The 23,190-nt window shown below is 37.1% G+C and overlaps 1 protein-coding gene and 1 pseudogene across 1 annotated transcript; both read right to left on the bottom strand.

Annotated features, from left to right (window-relative positions):
* Positions 1-9,172: 9,172 nt before the first annotated feature.
* Positions 9,173-10,266, bottom strand: LOC115974003 (annotated as a pseudogene).
* A 5,394-nt stretch (positions 10,267-15,660) lies between these two features.
* On the bottom strand, positions 15,661-16,654 carry LOC115974005 (rust resistance kinase Lr10). The gene is given in 2 exon segments (XM_031094235.1): positions 15,661-16,044; positions 16,046-16,654. Coding segments are annotated over 2 exon segments (993 nt in total).
* Between the last annotated feature and the right edge of the window lie 6,536 nt (positions 16,655-23,190).

Consider the following 23,190-nt stretch of genomic DNA (forward strand, 5'->3'; position numbering starts at 1 on the left):
CAGAAAACAAATTGTTCCATCATGAAATTTCAGCTTGATTTTACCTTTCCTCAAAATCTCATAGGTTTGATCATTACCCATGATGATTGAACCAAGTTCTGACTCTTCTAGGTTGTAAAACCATTCATTTTTCGGATACATATGGAAGGTGCAAGCTGAATCCAAAACCCACTCATTTGAATGACAAACAAATGATGAACTAGTCAATGCAAAATCATAATCCTCATCACAATCATGTGCTACATTTGCATTAGAATCCTTCTCATCTTTGTTTTGCAACAAAGGACAATCTTTCTTCCAATGCCCCTTTTTGTGACAATAGGCACACTCATCTTTCTCAAGTTTCTTATCATTAGACATGCCTGTAACAATCAAAGACTCAGTCATCGTGTCCTTTTGAGCTTGCTTATCTTTTATACAATACTCATTATTAGTCAAAGCATTGGACACATCATCAAACTTAATTTCATATTTTCCATACAAGAGTGTAGTAATTAGATGATTGTAAGTATCAGGCAATGAATTCAATAACAAGAGAGCTTTATCCTCACTGCTAATATCAACTTCCAAATTTTGCAAATCAGCAAGTATTTTATTGTAGTCATTCAAGTGCTTAGACATAGAAACACCCGCACGATATTGGAAACAGAAGAGCTTCTTCTTCAAGTAGAGACAGTTCTTCACACTCTTGGTCATATACTTGTCCTCCAATTCCTTCCAAAGCTCTTTAGCATTTGTCTCCATCATAACAAAATACTTTTGATTCTTGGCCATACACAAATGAATAGTGCCACAAGCTTGTTTATTAATCTTTTTGCAATCCTTGTCTGACATCCCTTCAGGTTTGTCTTCCAAAGTAATATCCAACTCTTGTTGGACCAAGATATCCATAACTTCACATTGCCACATGCCAAAGTTATTTGTTCCATCAAATTTCTCTACTTCAAATTTGGCATTAGAAACCATTGTCCTAACCGCCAAAGGTTTTGTAGAAGACTTTGACAAAGCTTTTCCAAATGAATCCGTTGAAGATTTTGTAGAGGAATCACCTAACATCTTTCTCCCTGAAAATCAAATCCACGAACCAATCACCAAAATCTCTAAAGAGAATAAATCCAAACGCTTAAGTAGCGAACTTGGGCTTTGATACCAGTTTGTTGTAAAATTGTGAAACCTCAAATTACCAAGATTGATTGTGAAAATATTTTAGGCTTGTGAAAGATCCTTAAACTAACAATAGGAACGAAGAAAATTAATCTAAAAAAAAAAAAATAGATACAAAACACCAAGAATTTACATGGTTCAACAATAGCCTACATCCACTAGTGATGATGAACAAATTTCACTATTTCAAATTTGGGATAATACAAATTGGTATAGAGGCACTCTCACAAACCCAAATCCACCCGGTGGTGTTTTTGCCATTAGGTTTTCCCCATTCATAAACAAATTACTGTGTTATTTATTTTCCGTTGCATTATTAGTTTATTGGTGATTTGTTTGTGCTACCAAACGTTTGCATGATAAATTGATTAATTAATAACTTGGCTAATTAATTAATTAATTTCTATCACAATGGGTCATTCAATTTGTGGCCTATCAAGTGGTATCAGAGCAGACACGCTCTGATTAGGGTTTAATCTTTACTATGTTGATCCATTGATCCATGTTTGTCATGGATAGAGGACAGTCATTAATCATACCTCTTTTATTTGATGGTATTAACTATGCAGTCTTTAGATGAGAAAGTGTGGCAAGCTGTGGAGATAGGCTGGACTAAGCCTACAGAAGCGCCAGCCGACTGGGATGATACTAAGATTAAGGCAGCAAACTTCAACAGTAGAGCTTTGAATGCATTGTTCAGTGCTATCACTAATGAGGAGTTCAAGAAGATATCCTCCACTGAAACTGCCAAGGAGGCTTGGACCATTTTCCAAACAACCTATGAGGGTACTAAGGCTGTCAAGGACTCAAAGTTTCAGAGGCTCACTACATGCTTTGAAGAGATAAAGATGGCGGAGGATGAGTTTTTTGATGAGTTCTATGCCAAGCTAAAGGACATAGTGAACTCAGCTTTCAATGTTGGAGAAACCATTCCTGAACCCAAGATTATGAGGAAAGTGCTTAGATCTCTGCCCGAGAGATTTCATGTCAAGATTACGGCAATAGAGGAATCAAAGGATATTGACAAGATTCCTTTGACTGAGCTAGTTGGAATCTTGCAGACCTACGAGATAGGGTTGACAAGAATAGGCAAGTCGGGTAAAAGCAAGAGTATGGCTTTGAAGGCCAAGAGCAGTGAAATAGATGAATCTTCTGATGATGAAGATTCCAAGATGAAGTCCTACATCACCAGGCAGTTCAAGAAGTTCATGAAGAACGCCAATGGAAAGGGTTTTGACAAGGACTGCAGGCAATCCAGCTTTTCTCAGTTTAAAGGCCAAGACAAAGGGAAGAAGGATGCTAAGGAAGGTGGTTAGTACACTGTTCCCTCTAGACCTAAGTGTTTTGGGTGTCAAGATTTCGGTCACATGAAGCATGAGTGTCCTACATACCTCAAGAGCATTGGGAAGAGCAAGGCACTTGCTGTTACCTTGAGCGACACTGAGCCTGAGGATGATTCTGACAATGAGGATGACGAAATCTTAAATGCCTTCATGGCCACGGTCAATCCTACTGATGGGATTGTTGAAGATGTGGTTGAAGAAGAGGAACTGGTGGAATCTAAGTTTGAGAAGATGGATGACCAAGATGACATCCATACAGCCTATGAGAAGCTATATAAGCTTTCTGAGAAGCATGAGAAATTATATAGGCTAACCACCAAGAAGCTCAGTGATGTGGAACTTGACCATGAGGAGCTTTCCACAAAGTTTGATGAGGCTAATCAGACTATTGAAGCACTGAAATTCGAGAACAATTTCTTAGCTGAGAAGACCAAGAAGCTTGAAGCGGAGCTGTTTCAAGTTAGAGCTCAATTGGAGAGGACTTCAAACGCAAAGCTGGATGAGATGCTAAGCATTTAGAAATATACTTCAGATCGAACAGGCTTAGGGTATGGTCTTTCTTCCTCTAACACTGCTTCATCTAGTACTACTGTTTTAGTTCCTCCTGCTAATAATGTTAAAACTGAGAACAATGAGACTAAAACTGAATTAGCTAGTGAGAACTTAGACAAGAGTAAATCTATTTTAGGAGCACCTCCTAAGTTTGAGAAGAAAGATGTTTAGGGCTAAGAAGGCTAACTCTCAAAAGCCTAAACAAAAGAAGTAGCATCTCTGTCATCATTGTGGAGCTACCAGTCATACTCGACCAAATTGCTACAAGTGGCTTGCCACTCAACAGAGCAACGGCATGATAGCATCTGGGAACCAGAATCAGCTTCAATCCTCTCTTGCTCCTCTTGGAGATCTTCTCAAAGCCCTCATGTTCCTTTCGAACTTGAACGGTTTTAATTCTTCCCCTTCACCGCCGGTTCAAGGGTTTGCTAAACGGAAAGGTTCTTCCAAGGTATGGAAGGAAAATGGCTCCAGGTGATTCTATCACTTTTCTCTCTCTCTTGTTTTTGTATGTGCATTATTTAGGTGTTTTGCTTTCATGTTTTGAGTCAGTCTAGTTTTTATGCTTTGGTTGTTTAACATGTTTTTGCTTGGTTATTTTTTTTTCAGTTTTTGCTTTGTTTTATTTTCTTTATAAAATAAAAAAAATTGAAAAATTAGAAAAATACAAAAACAGTATGTGTTTTGTACATTGGTACTTATGTACCTTGGATGGTAATTGAAACAAAGTCTTCTAAACTTTGTATCGTTTGTAACTTAGATGAGCATCTCTATGTACAACTAAGCAAGTTAGTTTTGTGGCTCGTGTTTGTGATGAGTACGATTAAGTTGTCTCTTAAACTTAACATGCATATAACTCTTTTTGACGAGAATGACTAAAAAATCCTAAGAGAAAGGCATAAATAATTATCTCACCACTGTTGCCTACCAGTCATAATAAGACACTTGTATGCTTCGGCATAGCAAAAGTGTAGTGTCAGTGACATTTGTGTGCTTAGGCATAGCAAAATTAAAATGTCAAATATCATTGGGTATTTCTTTTCTCTTTAATAAGCCCATGCATGATATACTTAAAAGAAAAATATGCAAAGAAAATTCAAAAGCAAAAAGATCAAAATTTTTTTAAAAATGATTGCAAACGTGTATTCTAGGAGATGTGGGAGTTATAGGATGTACCTCAAAAGTGATAGTCCCCATCAAGCAGTTATGATTGTGTGTAAGTTAAAGTGATTTTCTCATATCTCAAATCGTCATAACATGCATACACTTATGCAATCTTGCGAAGTTTTTCACACACAACACGCAATATTCTTTGCTACTCTTGATACATGTGCAGGTACAATGTGATTCGGCCATCACGAGGTTTTACATGTATTAATTTATGCTCACTAAACTGTCTAAACTCGTTTTTGAAATATAAAATTAGTTAGACTTGTTTAGTGTGTGTGTGTGTTTGTGGAGATCCATGTGCTTAAATTTTCATTTGAGAGATGATTTTAAGAGCTTAATGTGTTGATTGGATTGTTGGTTGAGTTGCATGTTGGATTGCATTCATGTTTGTGTTTTTCACATCTCGAAAAACTGTTTTTAAAAGCCGGCTCGACACCTTCTCGATAGCTGGCTATCTGTCGAGCTTCCTTAAGCTTTTTCTTATCGCAATCTCACCTGCACCTCGATACCTAGTGGATCTATCGAGATTGGGTCTGTATGCTCGATAGCTTCTTGATACTTGGTGGATCGATCGAGCTTCTGTTCTAAAAAATGGTGTGTTGATCCTCGATACCTCAGCTGTCGATGTGTATTTTCTCGACACCTCCTCGATAGATACCTCGACACCTGTCGATACCTGCATCTATCGAGATTTACTGGATTTCCTATATAAAGCCCCTGCGTGATCCGGTCCTCATTTCCATTAATCTCTCTCTCGATACTTCTCTGTTTCTCTCCCAAAAACTCTCCAATCTCACTCCTATCTTGGTTCTCAAGGATTTTCCAAGGTTTTTCAAGTTTTTCTTCACTTGGTAAGCTTCTAATCCTTTCACATTCATGCATTTCATGTTTTGAAACCTAGGATTTGGGGTTTTTGAAATTTTTGGAGTTTTTCAAAATTGATGAGATTTCATTGAAATTTTGGGTTGGGTTTTCACTTAAATGTGTTTAAAACCTCATACATTGCATCACATTAGCATTATAATGATCTTGCCATGCATTTAGATATGTGCTATATGATTGTGTGCTGGTAGGTTTGGAGGCCCATGATGAAATTTCTTTTGCATGTCACATGTTCATGCATTTCCCATGTATATGTACTTCTTTTCAATATATTTGATATATTTGAAAATGTTTGGGACTTTTCTGATGGTCTTTCTTTTTCTCCCTTTCTGTTGTTTATGTTAGTCGTGTCTATGGCACATAAGCGTAAATTCACTCCAGCTCGAAACCCTTTTCGTTTTGGTGCTTCTTCTTCGTCTGCTCCTACCTTATCTCATATTCGGTTCTGTGATGATGATGCCTTTAAGGCATTGTCAGAGAAATTTTCTAGACGAGGCATTCATTCGAAACGCCAAGTCATCTTATCAGATTTTGCTGACATCGACCTTCCCTCTATCATTCACAGTAGGGGATGGGAGTCACTATGTGACACCCCGGTCACCTGTCCTCTCGTGCTGGTCCAGGAGTTCTACTCCAACATGCACAGGATTGATCGGTCAGTACCTCTTTTCTTCACTCGCGTTCGAGGTACGCGCATTCCTATCACACCGCAGCTAGTTGCGGATGTGCTTTGGGTTCCTAGAATACAGTTTCCTGACTATCCTGGTTGTGAATGTTTGAGGACTATGTCCAGGGATGAGCTCATGTCTGCTTTTTGTGAGCGCCCTACTTCTTGGGGTGAGCGTCTTTTTACATCATGTCGACCTTTTGCTAAAAGTCCTAGGTTCATGAACATGGTGATGACTTTTGTTTTGCATCCCCTCTCTCACTATAACTCTATCACAGAACCTCATGCTCGGTTTTTGTTGTCTTTTCTTGAGCATCTTACCATAGACTTCCCTTCTCATTTCATTCTGTTTATTATAGATGCTCATCTATATTCAGCGACCCGTGATAAGTTCATCTTTCCTTCTGCTATCACGAGGATTCTACGCCATTTTTCTGTTCCTTTTCTCTCATCTGACCATTTTACCGTCATGTGTGCTATAGATTACGCTATCGTTAAATGTAGCGAGGCCCAGCTTCGATAGTGACAGTCGGATTCAGCGGCTCCTTCCTCTCGTTCCGCTCCATCCCGTTCGGCTCCATCCACATTGGCTCCTCCTTCCTCTTCGAGCGATGTGTCTCTAGGAGATATCATGGCGTAGTTGCAGCGCATGGATACCCGCCTTGATACACTCTTTACAGAGTTGTATCAGGTGAACGTTCGTGTTGATCATATTGCACGACGACAGGCGTCTATAGATGGCTTTGCTCCTGAGGCTCCCCCTTCACCACCTTCTCTTATGGCTTCTGCTTCTGAGGATGAGGATGATGATGATAGTGATAACGATGATGCTTCAGATGATAATGATGGAGATGCTAGCTCTGCCGATGAGATGTCTACTTGACACTCTTACCCTTTGTCATTCGTGACAAAAAGGGGGAATAGTTTTGGTATTAGAGTAGTCCATCTTCAGGGGAGAGTTAGTATAGGATCATTTTGTTAGGGGGAGTGTTGATACATTTTTGAGGGATGTAGTGAGAATAATATGTATCTTTGCTTTTCTTTCTTTTTAGATACATTACTCTTGTACATGAGGTCTTATGACCATTTTTAGACATACATTGTACTTATCTCTTTATTTATATTGATGTATGTTTTTCTTTCACCTACCCCTTCATGTGTTGTTTCTTTTCGCTTTTTATACACGTGTTTCTTATACTTGTATGCAATCTATTATTTCTGTTTCACATAAAGATGCCTTGATGAGTTTTGTTTAAAGTATTTCAGAAATACAGGTTGTCAAAGTCTACTTGCCATAAACTCTCTTCTTGTAAAAATTTTCAAGAGTTTGTGTTAGGATATATTTTATTGTATTCAACAAGTGAATATGAGTTGAGTGATTTATGGCTTCTCTCATATGTTCATTTGTTTATTGTGGTTTTGTCACAGATTGCCAAAAGGGGAGATTGTTAGGACATATGTGTTTCACATGTTAAGAACATATGTCTTGATTTTATGTAATTGGCTTATCCTTTGACAAAACACACTTTACTTGTATTTGGGTAGATTTAGGATGTTTTAAATACTTCAAGAAACCTTATTTCAAGATCAAGTATTGAAACTTTCAAGTCTATTCAAGAAAACAAGTTCAGAATGCAAAATCATTAAAGCTCGACAGCTAGTCGACAGCTGCATCTATTGAGCTTTAGGAGGCTGTTCTTCATTCGGTGTGCTCGACACCTGCTATCTATCGAGATTTAAGATTTTCAGAATTTCAATATGATTTTCTTGGGATCCGTGAATATGTCTTTGGGCCTTCTTTTCTCCTAAACCTAAACATATAAAAGGACCAATTTACAGGCCATCAAACAGTTCACAAGTTGCACAAGCTTTGAGCGAACTTTATTCAAGCAAATTGTGACCGGAGACGAAGTTCTTGCCCTAGTTCATCTCTTTCTCTTGAAGAAGTTGCTATGTATGTGCACCGTAGGGTTTTGTGACCAAGCATCTTCTTGATCTTCATTATGTGGATGAACTGAAGAACTTTGCAACCAACAACCTTCTTAGTTGGTGATTGAAGCCGCGTACTGGAATCCGCGCAATTGGTTAGTCACGTACTGGGAGTCATGCATCGAAAGGAGAACTGTCACTATAGAACAAGTCCAATTGGGTATTGGGGTAAGGGTTCAACTGTAAGTTGGTAAGGTACTTGGATTCCTTTACTTGTAACTGCTTGTTATGATAATAGTGAAGTTTCGGGAGTGGTAACCTGAAAATCACCCGGTGGGGTTTTTGCCATTAGGTTTTCCCCATTTGTAAACAAATCACCGTGTTATTTATTTTCCGTTGCATTATTAGTTTATTGGTGATTTGTTTGTGCTACCATGCGTTTGCATGATAAATTGATTAGTTAATAACTTGGCTAATTAATTAATTAATTAATTTCTATCACAAGAGGTCATTCAGTTTGTGGCCTATAATCATGTATGCAAGTTGGCAATTGGGCCACTATAGAAATCATTGCCATCACTCAATTTGTTAATGATCCATGAATTTGTATGTGGAGTCTCACGAATGAGAATGGACTCTTGCAGAATCTGGTACTTTCGATTGCGCTGAAACTTTGGAAGCTCTTTGATCAAAGCTGCCAGTAGTTGATTTGTGGATGATGGTCTAGCATTCTTGTCCTATCCCAAGGATTTTTTTGCATATGTTGCTTAGCAGTTAGCACTTAGAAACAGATTAAAAAACCATGACTGTCTCATAAATTATCAAGGTTATATATTGGGCGCTTTTTGTAGAGGCAGTGCTGGTCTGAAATCTTAAGCTGGGGTGTCAAATCTTTGAAGATAAAGGGTCTCAAATTTTTTGTTTGCAAGATGACTTGGGCAGCTGCTGTCTATTACATGTGGTTGCAAAGAAATTTTTAAGAGATCATCATTCAAGCCACCAAATGGAATGTAAAATCCAGAGTTGGTTGCTGCATGAAGTTTGAAGACTCTGCAGAACAGAATCCTCTGCAATATAGGGGGTATCTGTTGCTTGGTTTTAACTAGTGTAAAGAAGAACCAATTATTCAGTGGTCTGGGACTACTTCTTAATTGGGTGAAGCTCCAATTTTATTATCAATCTGATTTTTAATATGATGGCTAGTAACTAAAAGTCACGATGAAATAAATATGGTTGGCATAGGCATCGGCGAAAGAGATGAATTATACTTCTATTTCCTTTTATGGTTCAATGCTTTATTTATTTATTTTTTTTGGGGGGGGGGGGGGGGGTTGTTATTGTAGAGATTACATAAGCAATCAAATTCAAATGGCACACTATGCATTTCTATGCTTGAATCATGCACAAAAAAAATAGTACACAGATCACACACACGTAGATATATAGACAGATAGACTGATGCCCTTCAGCCCACCAAAGTAGAGGCCATTTCAATCTCATATTTCCACATCACGGGAGTCATGAGTACAAAGCTCATTGAGAGGAATATTCCAAATAAAATAGTTCCATCAGTCTGTGTTTGATGAGAGGGTGCATTAGTGCAAGGAGTAACAGTCCACATGTGCCAGAATGGGTTTAAAGGTGTAGGAATCTCTACAGCTTCTTCCAACATCTTCACCACAACACTCATCAAAGGCCTCAATTTGGGCCTATACTGAACACACCGGAAACCTACCTTCGTCATTCTCTCTGCCGTCTCTCTATATTTCTCCTCTATCCCACAGAATATTCTCAACTCTCCCATTTCTTTTCCAAACCCGCATTGGAACCAAATTTGGCTATCTGGAAGATTATATTGAGGTTATTTCTCTTCCTTAAGATTTCAAATAATAGCATCCCAAAGCTGTATACATCACACTTGTGGCATCCACATTTCTGGTGCAGCATAACCTGGTGTTCCCCTTCCTCCTGTCAGTGGGGCATGTGTATTTTCCCTGTTACAGAGCTTGGCCAAACCGAAATCAGCTACCTTACGAAAGAAGTTTTCATCCAAAAGAATGTTCCCTGGTTTAATATCGTGTTTTCATCCAAGAGAATGTTCCCTGGTTTAATATTGTAATGTTATTATCCGTTGTTGACATTCTTCATGCAAGTAAGCAATCCCACTGGCTGTCCCAACTGCAATCTCATGTAGCTTTTCAAATTCTAAGATCTTGTTTTCACTGAAAAAGTACTTGTCAAGCGAGTCATTTCCCATGTGCAGGCACTCATAAAAAGTGCTCTCAATTGCTTCTCAAAGCAGAAACCATAAAGATGTACGAGATTAAATGTGATGAACTCTTCCAATTGTACTCACTCTCTGCCTTTAACTGATCCTCAATTATTTTATCAGGATTCCCATGTAGAACCTTCACTGCCACTATGGCTACATTACTAAAGACCCCCTTATAGACCCCCTTAACCCAACAAATTAGTGAAGTTGTCTGTTGCAATCCTGAGCTGCTGACGGGTAAATCTGATTGGCTTCTCTCTTTCCAGATTGTTGAGAAATTTATCCATGGTGAGTGTCCTACATTGTGCATCCTTTCTACTTCTAGCCCTTCTTAGGCTAGCACAACCAAAATAACAATCTGTATGAGGATTACTGCAGGGTGTAGAGAACTCAATAAGAAAGAATTATTTGTAATAATAATAATAATAATGTATCTGCTAACCCTCCGATCCTTGTATTGCACGTTATTCTGGAAATGCAATACATACTCTATAGAATGCGATATAGATAAACTTATAAGAGAAATGGAGAATAAAGATGATATGCATGTACAACGTCAAAAGATGAGCTTATAGAAGAAAAAAAATTATATGTACAACAAAGATGGCAACAAAATGGGTAAAATATTATAGCTTGATTTGTGTAAAACTTCCAGAATAAGAGCCATATTTTGACCAACAATTCCTATTATAATGCATTAAAGCCCGCCTGCCATAAATCGCCATACATTCCAAGAAAAGACTTGCTTGACAAGAATTTTCAGGGCATTGCATGCAACGAAGTGTGAAGCAGACATAATTTGCTCTTTGTTTGGCAACAACAGTAGTTTTTTTTTTTTTTCCAAATTTTTACAATTATTGGTTTACATTGTACCATATATGTAAGATATTTACATTGTAGACTAAACAAATGTGTATAAAATTGTACATATTTCTATAAAAGTATATAATGCTTGACAAGAATTTTCATCAAGGCATTGCATGCAACAACATGTGAAGCAAATATAATTTGCTCTTCATTCGGCAACAACAATAATTTTTTTTTAGGGATAATTATTGGTTTACATTGTACCATCAATGTAAGATTTAAGTTATAGACTAAACAAATGTGTACATAATGGCACACATTTGCATAAAAGTATATAATGTTGTACACATTTATTTAGTTTACAATGTAAATCTTACATTGACTAAACAATGTAAAATACAAATTTTTATTTTTTAAAATTTATTTGTAAAAGTTTTCCATTATGTATTGCCTAGTCAAGTCCCAATACTAATAGAAGATATCAAATATTAAATCTAAAATTAAATTCAATCAAATTGTATAATAATTCACTATATATATATATAGTATTATGCTACAAATCCATATCTATATAATATCTGAAAATTGAACATGGTATTTGTAGGGGTATTGGGCGCAGGAGCTCATTATTTACGTATATAATGGGCCTAAGACCCAAGCTGAGGACTGGAAGGCATTCGAGGAGGGTAAACATTGTCAAGAGAGCCCATGTTAGCAAATGAAGAAGTCAATTTTGATCATAATGGCCCAGGGGGTTGTGCCGAGGATGAATGCCTCCTCAGCTAACCAAACTCAAGGTCTGTAGAGATGGTCTACCATTCGAGTGAATGTTCCAGGAAGTTCTGTTGGAGTGGATAAGCATTGCAGAAACAAATGACATAAGGGAGTCCTAAAATATCTAAGAAAAAAGCTGCTACCACGCATTAAATGCTCTGTAGCTAACTCTCCGGCCGCATTATTGTGGAAGTGATACCTAAACAATGGGTTTAAGCCTTACAACTACTACCTAAAGACTTCAGGAGGGGGCTGATGGGACAACTATCAAGCACCCACCATCTGATTTGCACGTGGAAGGTAGAGATGAAAAGGGAACAGAGTATAAAAGGAGAAGGGAACAATGAGAGATGGGGATCGGAAATTTGTAAGAGAAAGCACTAGAGCACTTTGAACCATACCTGTAACCATTTTCAATCAATATATACTAGAATAGACTTTCTCGGATTGCGTCGAGAACAAATTTACTTAGATAATTCCAATCCATTTCTGTTTAATTATCTTTTAAAATCCATTCTAACTATTATCCTATTCATTAGAGCCTAGTTGTTCAACCCACTCTTTACAAATTCATTGTATTGGGCTTGGATCCGATCATACTTTAGGTACTGGGTCCAAAACGTGTCCTTACAGTGTTTATTACTGCTATACTCCTGTTAAGTCATATCAGTGTAACATTTTAGTCAATTTCTATTTAGTTTGGTGATGCTTTGGGATGAGAGATTTGCGTAGAAAGAGGAGTTGTTTCATTGACAATTATGTCACATTTTCAGTATAATATTGGTAAGTTCTTGATAAAATTAAAATTTTATTATATTATTAAAGTCTTGTATTTTTTTTCCTAATATAAGTGATGGATTTACTTATAACTTATTCCTCTTTAGCCTATTCAAGATGTATAAAGGATGAACTATTTGTAAGGAACACTAGAACAAATTCCAACTACATGTTACATTATTTACTTAATATCTCATCTTATATAATAATTGAATGTAAAATGCATTATGTTTCCTTAAGAAAAACATACAAAATTTAAAACACTTTCAAATAACAAATATAAATAACTTAATTTAGAAAATATAATATATTCTATAAACTATACTTTGTTAAAAAATAATCACATCATTTCAAAAAGACTTTAGGACTAATATTTATAAGTCTCATCTACTATTTTTATTTTTTGCTTGATAAAAAAATAAAAAAAATAAATCATCAAATTTTTCCGCGCATTGAGTGGGTCTACGACAGCTTCTAATATTAAAGTTAATGGATACTATTCTATAGATATTAATGGTTTAATGTCAACAACAATTGCCATATTGACCTGTTTTGAAAATAAAAATTTCAATAGTATAATTATAAACCCACACAATAAAAAAAACCTAGAGGAGATTACATTATTTGGAAATCAACTTCAGGCTGGGTTCTGTTTAATTCCCAACTGAGTCCCCAGGGAATGAAAATATGGTTCAGAGGATTTTGGCATTCTTAAACCCCGTACATCCCAAGGAATCACCAGCATGATCAGATTGACAAGAATAATTAGGGTATTGTGTGCAACAATGAGTGAAGAAGGCAAACATAGTTTGCCCTACGTAATCCTGTAAATTTTGAAGAGAAAATATGTGTTGATGTGCAAACAACTTTTGTTCCACAAAATTTGCCAAAACTTTGATTTAGTTAACTAGTGAATCCATATGAAAGTGATAGACAAATACTAACACTTTGCAATATCAAAGTTGTGGCAATATTTGTAATTGAAAAATTGTGGTCATAGCAAATGTAAACAAATGTGATTTGTAGCTGTGGGGCCCAAATGATTTATGGGCCAGGCCCACCTACCCGGGGAGAATCCAAAGGCCCAAGCCGAGGAGGGCTATGGCCCAAACTCGACAAGATAGCCTTTGGATACCGCCGAGAGCAGTTCAGTCCTCGGCAGACCCAGAGTACCTCCAGAAAGAAGGGTAAAAACGGTATAGGACTAAAACTTGGAAGAAAGATCTAAAATATCCAGGGAAAGCTGCTGTTATTGCCATTTAATGCTCTGAACCTGACAGAGCCGCATTCTTTGGCTTTTACAACCATCCCCAACGACTTTGGGTATGGACTGACGGGACAAGTAACAGCCTTGGAAAGGTTGACCCTATACGTGGATGAAGGATAGTGGACGCAGGCGAGTATAAAAGGAAAAATAAGGAACTTAGAGAAGAGGTTGGGAAAAATGGCCAAAAACCAGAGCCTCCCAGCCCACCTCCAGGAAAAAGACTCCAAGGATGAAGGAAAACTTAAACTTGTACGAACACCACGAAAAACCCACCGCCTGTCGATCAAGGCCTACCCTTCCAAACCCACGCTCTACAAATGATATTGTTAGGGCCTTTTCACGTGCGAACCCGACATTGTTACGGTCCGCCACGAATCGTGTCCTTACAGTAGCCTCATTTTTTAGAGATGACAAATGCAAAATAAGGATCTCAAACCTCTAATCATGAAATCTGCAATTGTCCTTTCTTCTAAAATAATAACATGTGGTCCATATCTCTAATTCTCCAAATGCAGCTTTGTTGCTCAATTGACACTTTTAGTGTTTCTAGCAGAGACGTACGTCTACAGTTCAAATCTCTTGACTCCCATTGTGAATATTGAATTATCAAAAAAAGAACATGGGAAAATGCTAAAGCTATTACAAATTTTACTTCATAATTTTTTTAAACTAACATGTCACCAATCACAAAAATTTAATTCAACATTCATTAATTAAGTTGTTAAAGTACACTAATCACATTCATTACCACCCAAAAATAAAAAATTCAAACATTCATTAATTAAGTAGTTAAAGTCCACCAATCACATTCATGGCTAAACAGGTTGTAAATTTTATGTAATAAAATATGTAGTATCCAGGTTTATTGTACCGCAATCTGTTTTACATGGATCCAGGTTTATTGTACTAGTATTTTTTATCCTCAACGTACCAAAGTAATTAGAACCATTGAGAAGAAAATCAATAGGTTTTTGTTGAAAGGAACTGGTGACACAGTAGTGGAGGAGGCTAACGTCGTTTGGAATCTTGTTTATGCTTCTAAGGAGAATTTAGTTTGGGTTGAAGAGAGTTGGGAGAGTGGAACAAAGCGGCAACAATGAAGCACATATGAAATCTGTTGCTCCAAAGAGAGATAGAGCAAGATGATTTTCAAAGCATAGAGTGGGGCATAGAAGTGAAGAGTTTCTTAGATAGGAGGATTGCTAATTATTTGCTACCAAGATGGTTGTATATAATGCTGGGAGCAACCTTAGTGCTGGAGTTATAGTGTTATCTTTGATGGCCATTGGTGTTCAATATCAGCAAGATCTAAAGCTCTAGTTAATATTCAAATTAAAGTGCGTCGAGTAATTTAGGAAAAGAAGGATTCTGTTGAATGGACTCTTGGGAAATCTGGTACATTCATTTGTGCAGAAAATTCAGAAGCTATTAGATCATAGCAGCCAGTCGATGATTTTTGGGGGATTGTATGACATTCTTCTATTATTCCAAGGCATACTTTCATATGTCGTTTGGCACTTGGAAACAAATTAATAACCCATGACAGACTCATATGATTATTTGTACCTTTGTAGAGGCAGTGTTGGTCTGAAATCTTAAGCTGGGGTTTCAAAGCTTTGAGGGGAAAGGGTCTTAGATCTTTTTCTGCAAGGTGGCTTGGGCAGCTTCTGCGCATCTAATGGGATGTGAAACCAAGAGGTGGTTGCTGCATGTAGTTAGAAGACTCTGCAGACAGAATCCTCTGCAATCTGTGCTGTGGGGTATCTCTTGCTCAATTCTTACTGGTGGAAATAACTTATTATTCAGTGGTATGGCTGGCAGTGGAGTAGGACATGATTATACTTCTATTTCCTTCCATTGAAAAACACCTTTTGTTCCTTTTTGTGTGTGTGTGTGTATCTAGCAGTTACAAGGAAATATGTAATCAAATTCAAGTGGCACATTATGCATTTCTATATAAACAGAAAAATAATATCCTTAATTATGTACATATGTGAAAAATTATTACACTAAGCAGTGATCACAGAGAGAGAGAGACTGATGCTCTTCAGCTCACCTAAGTAGAGGCTATTTCAATCTCATATTTCCTCATCACGGGAGTATCACATTCAAAGCTCACTTGAGAGGAATATTCTGAATAAAAAGTGGTATCAATTTGTGTTGGATGGGTAGGTGCATTTCTTGATTCAGGCCTATACTGAACACACCAGGAAGCTACCTTCATCAATTTCTATGCTTTCTCTCTATATTTCTCCTCTATCCCACAAACTATGCTCAACTCTCCCAGTTCTCCACATTCGAACTTTTTCCAAACCCACCTTGGGAACCACTCTTGGCTTTCTGGAAGACTATCATCGAGGTTCTTTCTCTTCTCTACGATTTCAAATAAGTGCATCCCAAAGCTGTAAACATCACACCTTTGGGTAACAGGATATGGCATCATTGAGTGGCATCCACATTTCTGGTGCAGCATAACCAGGTGTTCCTCTTGATCTTGTCATGGTGATATGTGTATTTTCCCTGTTAGATAGCTTGGCCAAACCGAAATCAGCTACCTTAGGGAAGAAGTTTGCATTCAATAGAATATTTCCTGGTTTAATATCGTAATGGATTATTCGCTGTTGACATTCTTCATGCAACTAAGCAATCCCTCTGGCTGTCCCAACAGCAATCTCGTGAAGCTTTTCAAATCCTAAGATCTTGTTTTCTTGAAATAAGTACTTGTCAAGCGAGCCATTTACCATGTACTCATAAACCAGTGCTCTCAGGTCCTTCTCAAAACAGAAACCATATAGACGTACGAGATTAAAGTGATGAACTCTTCCAATTGTACTCACTTCTGCCTTGAACTGATCCTCAATTCTCTTATCAGAATTCCCATTTAGAAGCTTCACTGCCACTATGTCTCCATTACCAAAGATACCCTTATAGACTGATCCAAAACCTCCTGAACCCAACAAATAAGCGAAGTTGTTTTTTGCAATCCTGAGCTGCACAGAGGTAAATTTGATTGGCTTCTCTTTTTCCATATCATTGAGAAATTTATCCATGCTAAAATTGCTGCTACCCTACGTCCCTACGTACCCGTCCCTCGCCATTTTCGGCAAACAGCAATCAAAATAGGACCAATTATCAGTAAGAGGACTGCAGAGTGTAGAGAACTCAATAAGAACCACACAGCTCTTTAGAATTATTTTTAGAAATAATAGTGAACAAAAAGTAATAAAAATAATGGAAAAGAAATTAAACAAAAATAAGTAAAAAATGGATCGATGGATTTGAGAACTTACACGAGCTTACAAAAATTGGTGTTGCTGTATCTGCTGCCTGTTTCGTGGGAGTTGTTTGGTGGGTCAAATTTTGGCTTGGTAGTGGTACAAAAATAGTCATGCCGGGTGCTAAGTTGAATTCCATAAATGACTTGGATGCGTCTTCCTTATCTCTGATCCCTCATCTCTTATTGGTTCTCTTATTGGTTTTGAGGTAAAGTGGCACAGCTTGCAGTCTAAAAGATATTATTCAGTAAATAATACCAAAACTTAAAAGCTCCCTCATAAACTCTACAGTCTAGCATATTAGCATGTGAAAGAGATGAACTTACAAGAAAAATGGCCAATAGACTGTTTACGTAGAACATCAAGTTTGCAACTAAAGAGAGAACATCACATCTTGATTTTGTTAAAACTTCTAATATAAGAGCCATATTTTGACCAATAATTCCTATTCCAATGTATTAATCCTTTCCTCTATATTATAAATATACTTGAAACCGTGTGGGGTTTGCTCACTATATGATCGACTGACATGCCTGCCGGCCTAGCCATAACAAGAAAATGTTAAGTCAGAGGATTATGTTGTGTCATCTGAAGGACAAGTGAAGAAGCGGACATATATAATTTCCCCATGCTATAAATTTTAAAATGTAAACGAATGCGACTAATGATTATAAAATGAATGGGATATCATCAAATGCATGGTGGGAAAAAAAAAAATCTGAATCTACATGGTGCTGTTGCCGCGAAATCCTCACCTAGACATATGTTGGTAAGCCTTTGTCGCATGTGGGAGTTCAAACAGATTGCTGGGTGTATTTTAATAAAATTAATTAATTAATAATAAAATCATAAATTGGGGTTACAAAGTTAATTGTGAAATTATGCTTTGAGTTACAAAATTTATGAAGAAATCATGATAGCTGCTACAAAATTGTTAAATATTAGCAACGAGATGTGTTATACCATGTTATGTATGCTAGAGTAGATGCGGAAGGGGAAGCATAGCAGAGGAACACCGAGAACACGAGGGTTACGTGGTTCAGCCTTGACGGCCTACATCCACAGAGGAATCCCTTAAGGGCTACATCTTTATTATATGAGAGTGTAGTACAATAACTTCCTGTGTTACAATGAACCCTAACATGAGTATATATAGGCGACTAAACCCTAGACTACTAGTACAAGTAGGAATGGGTTTGGGCCTATTACATTGGGCTAATATGTCTAATATATATCTCTAACACCCTCCCTCAAACTCAAGGCAGAAGCTCGATGAAGGCTTGAGGTTGGATAAGCATTGAGAAGATCACTTGGAAATGCCTTGAAGAATGCCTTTGAAGAAACCATAATGAAGAATGTGCCAACTGACTAATTTCGGAGTCTCAAATGCGGAAACGGAGTCCAAAATTGGAATCTACGCGAAAAACTGAGCAAGATAGGACCTTTTGGAAATTTTGACTTTTGGTCAAAAGTCAACGCAAAAAGTCAAAGTCAACTGGTCAAAGTCAACTGGTCCAGAGTCAAGTCAACAGTCAAAGTGCTCACGGGTCAGATCCGGGTGGTCCGGGTCAGGTCGGTCCAGGTCGTGGCGCTGACGAGACGACACTGCTGACGTGGCTGATGACGTGTCGATGACGTGGACTAGGGCTGACGTGGACATGCTTGCGTGGCTGCTGACGTGGAGTGATGACGTCATCCAATGACGTCAGATGACAACAGCGGAAGTCTTCGGCGTGTGGCAGGCGCGTGGGTGTTCCGTCGGCGCGTGGAGGAGAAGCCAGAAACTAGGGTGGCGCGTGAAGGCGCGTGTTAGCTCGGTTGAGGCCCGTAATTTCAGGTTTCGTAGATCGGCGAACGAGGAGGCCGACAGGGCGGCACGTGCGCCGGAAGACGATCTAGAAATCAAGAATCTATGGCGGCGCGTGGAAGATTTTTCAGAGGCTACTGCGGCGCGTGGAGGCGCGTGAGAGCTCGTATGATTACCAGATTCTCAGGCCAAGTGGATCGGTGGACGACAAGGCCGGCTTGGCGGCGCGTGTGACTGAGATCCGAGCTGGGAGTCGAGAATCTTCGACGGCGCGTGTGAGAGTTCCAGGAGCCATTGGTCGCGCGTGGTGGCGCGTGCGGCTGCCGTTGGAGGTCGGGTTTCTGGGTTTTGGTTGCGATATGCCGTGGAGCACGTATGTCTTGTTGGTTTCATTAGGCGAAGGCTTGATGTGCACAGATCTGATAGGGAGAGACACTGATTGCTTGGGTTTAAGATCTGGACACAGCAGTGAGAGCCATAGCGGCTACGAGATGCCATGGAGTCTAGATCCAGCCGACAAGCATATGACTTTTGATGGCAGTGTGCACATAAGAATCTTCTTTGTTTGCTAGAGATGTTTGTTTGATGCCAAGAACGAAGTTTGGCTCTGATACCATGTTAAATATTAGCAACGAGATGTGTTATACCATGTTATGTATGCTAGAGTAGATGCGGAAGGGGAAGCATAGCAGAGGAACACCGAGAACACGAGGGTTACGTGGTTCAGCCTTGACGGCCTACATCCACGGAGGAATCCCTTAAGGGCTACATCTTTATTATATGAGAGTGTAGTACAATAACTTCCTATATTACAATGAACCCTAACATGAGTATATATAGGCGACTAAACCCTAGACTACTAGTACAAGTAGGAATGGGTTTGGGCCTATTACATTGGGCTAATATGTCTAATATATATCTCTAACAAAAACAATGAAAATGTTTATTTTTCCTCTTTGTAATTTGCTTGTATCCAGACTCTATGGAGGACATATCGCTATTAGTGGGTGAGATGAGATATGTGATATAAAATATTCTACGTAACTGTCATATCTTATATTATTTTAATGTCAAAGTAAGGAGTTTATTTGGTGGAGCTTTGAGCTCAACCACTTCTTCGGAATTAGTTCTTCGGAGTTAGTATGATCTATATGACAATTCAGTTGGACTATTATAAATCTTGCCAACTTTGGATGGCTTGAATCTGCTTAAAAAGAGTGATACTTTTGCGATTGTACTCACTTCTGCCTTAAATTGTTCCTCAATTCTCTTATCAGAATTCCCATTTAGATCAGCTTCACTGCCACTATGTCTCCATTACTGAAGATCCCCTAATAGACTGAACCAAATCCTCCTGAACCCAAGAAATAAAAAAAGTCGTCTGTTGCAATCCTGAGCTGCATGGAGGTAAATCTGATTGGCTTCTCTTTTTCCATATCGTTGAGGAATATATCCATGGTGGTGACTGTTAAACATCGTGAGTCTTGGACTAACATTGTTGCTAACAAACCGTTTTAGGCATGCCACAACGAAAGAAACAAATGTTATAAAGATGGCTGCAGAGTGTTACAGAACTCAATAAGAACCACATTGATGTTCAGAATTACTTTTAATAATAAATAATGAACACTGCCACTTTTTGTCAAAAATAATAATAATGAACAAAAAGTTATGAGAAAAAAAAAATGTTGAAAAAGAAGTATATAAAAAGGATGGATTTAAAATCTTGCAGAAGCCCAGAAGAAGAACTTCTGTTGGGAACATTATTCAGGAGATGAAATACAAACACTGAAAAACACGCCCCCCCAAACTCTAGTCTATGGCATGCGAAAGAGATGAACTCGTAATTAAAAAAATGGTGAATAGATGATTGGTACAACATCAAGTTCGCAACAAAAGAGAGAACATCACATCTTGATTCTATGACTTCAGTAATGAGAGCCATGTTTTGACCACTAATTCCTAGTTGTGTGAGGTTTAATTTGCTTACTGAAATGATAAAATGACAAGCCTGCCGGCCTGGCCATAACATGAATTTATAAGTCAAAAGTGATAAGAGTATGACATGCAAAGGAAGCAGACATATATTATTTGTCCTTTGTCAGGCAACAACAGTAATCCAATGAATTTTAAAAGTAAATGAATGAGACTAATTTATATCTGTATAATATCTATAGGATCTAAAAATTGAAGCATAGCATTTATTATTGTTATGCTCCTATTGAGCTATTTTAGTGTAGCATTTTGGTTCATTCAGTTCATTTAGGTTCATTTGGTCCAATTCAGTAATACTCTAAGAGGAGAGGTTTGTGTAGAAAGAGAAATTTCTTCATTGACAATTATGTCACATTCTAAGTGCAATGTTGGTAGATTTTTTATAAAATTACATTTTTCCTTATGTTATTAAAGTCTTGTATATTTCTCTAATATAAGTGAGGCTTCATATCTCATCAAAAATAAATAAATAAATAAGTGAGGCTTCATATCTCTCAGCCAATCAAAGCGTATAAATGACGAAAAGTTTGTAAGGAGCACTAGAAACAAATTCGTACCACGCATTAATATTATATTTGTACATTTTTAGACCCATGTAAACTAGATTATTTAACCTAATTAATTAACCAAGTAAATACTTAGGTTTATTGTTCAGATCTAGGTTAAAACAATAAAGTTATATTATGTAAAGCAGCAAAAAATAAAGAACATAATGATATGATTACCCAGGAAAACCAAACCGATAAAAAACCTAGGGAGGATTTAATCTAACTATCCTTTAGATAAAAACAGATTCACTATGAAAGAATTGAAATTTTTACAATAGAACTTAGACTACTAATATCCTATTGCTACCTCGAGTATAAAACTTACTACCACGACCCCGTGACAGCTCCGAATCTACAGACTACTTCAATCCTTGATCTGTTGCAACCACAAGTTCTCTTACTTGTGACTTGAAGACCCTACTCAAAGGTTTTAGATCTTCTTTAAGTTCTTTAAGCAGCAACTAAAGAGATCATCAAGTTCTTGACACGAATCTTGATCTTGATAACTCTATGTGTGTGTATGAAGGTAAATATCTCCAGATCTCACAAAAGATTCAACACACAAACCCTACACGTCAAACTAGGCTTGGGCTAAATTGAAATTTCTGCAAAAAAATAAATCTGCACGTGGTTTAATCGATCGAGTCTATTTTTCGATCGATCAAGCCTTGCAAATTTTGTCTAATAAATTTTGCAATCACTCAATTCCAATTTTACAATTAAACACACTTTGAGCAAGCCTAAACTTAAACTCTATGTTTTGATCATGGTTTACCAACATAATACAAATTGAAGTTCTAATACATTAATTTCTAAAGTCTTAGAACCTAACAATATTATTTACAAAATATCTCATTTTATATAATAATTGAACATAAAATGTATTATATATGTTTCGTTGGAAAAAAGGAATTACAAAATTTAAAACATTTTCAAATAAAAAATATAAATAGTTTAATTTAGAAAATCTAAGACTTTGTTAGAAAATAATCATATCATTTTAAGAAATGTTTGAATTAACAATTGTAAATCTCACCTATTATTTTTTTTTATTTTCACTTAACAAAAAAAAAAATTGTCACGCATCGCCCTGTGACTAGTGATTATAATTTGAATGGAAAATCATCAAAATTAGTGAAAAAAAAATGTCAAATGCATGGTGGAAAAAAAAAATTCCAAATCTACATTTATAGTGCTTGAATAGAAGGAATAAGAACCAAGTAGCCGCTATTTTAAAAACTAGACCGCTTGAGTCTTCTTCTTTTTTGGTGAATGGAGTCCCCTTTTTTTGCTGCTTTCAACTCAGCCACTAATATTTGCTTTACTGTCAACCACTGTCAAGCAATTCCAGCTTTTGTATTTAAATAGGCGGGCATCCTATAGGATTCCTATAGTTTTTTTCTTTTTAATTCATAAATGGTGGACTATTCAAATGGGTTTGGGCATAAATTTTTTTTGATTGGGTTGTCAAATAGGCTTGGCCATGGGCAGACAGACCAATTTCTCTCTTAACCATTTTATGGGTCTCTTAAAATTAAAAATAAAAATTATTGGTTACTCAATTGAGATTTGTCATGACTTCAAAGCTCCAACAAAAATGTTAAGTGTATATACATATAAAATTATTTATCTTTATTTTAGTTAAAATTTCAATTTTTACTAATTTAATATATTTTTTTATTTTTTAAATAATTATTAAATTAATTATGATGTCATTACAGTTCAACCTTGGTTCAATTTCAGTTTAACCTTAAAAATCTTGAATCTCTTCTTTTTACGGTTCATTAAGCAATTCGAGTTTCAAAACCATGCCAATAACCAGGCATGGAACTAGCATGATAAAAACCGAAAACACCGGCAAAAAAACTGGACAATAACCGTGAAAAACTAAGGAGCAATCCTTTTTCGGTTCTTTGACTAGTTTGGTTTTCAAAACCATGCAAGTAGCATCAATGTTGCCA

Source organism: Quercus lobata, chromosome 2, assembly GCF_001633185.2.
Source record: "Quercus lobata isolate SW786 chromosome 2, ValleyOak3.0 Primary Assembly, whole genome shotgun sequence".
NCBI classification, from domain to species: domain Eukaryota; kingdom Viridiplantae; phylum Streptophyta; class Magnoliopsida; order Fagales; family Fagaceae; genus Quercus; species Quercus lobata.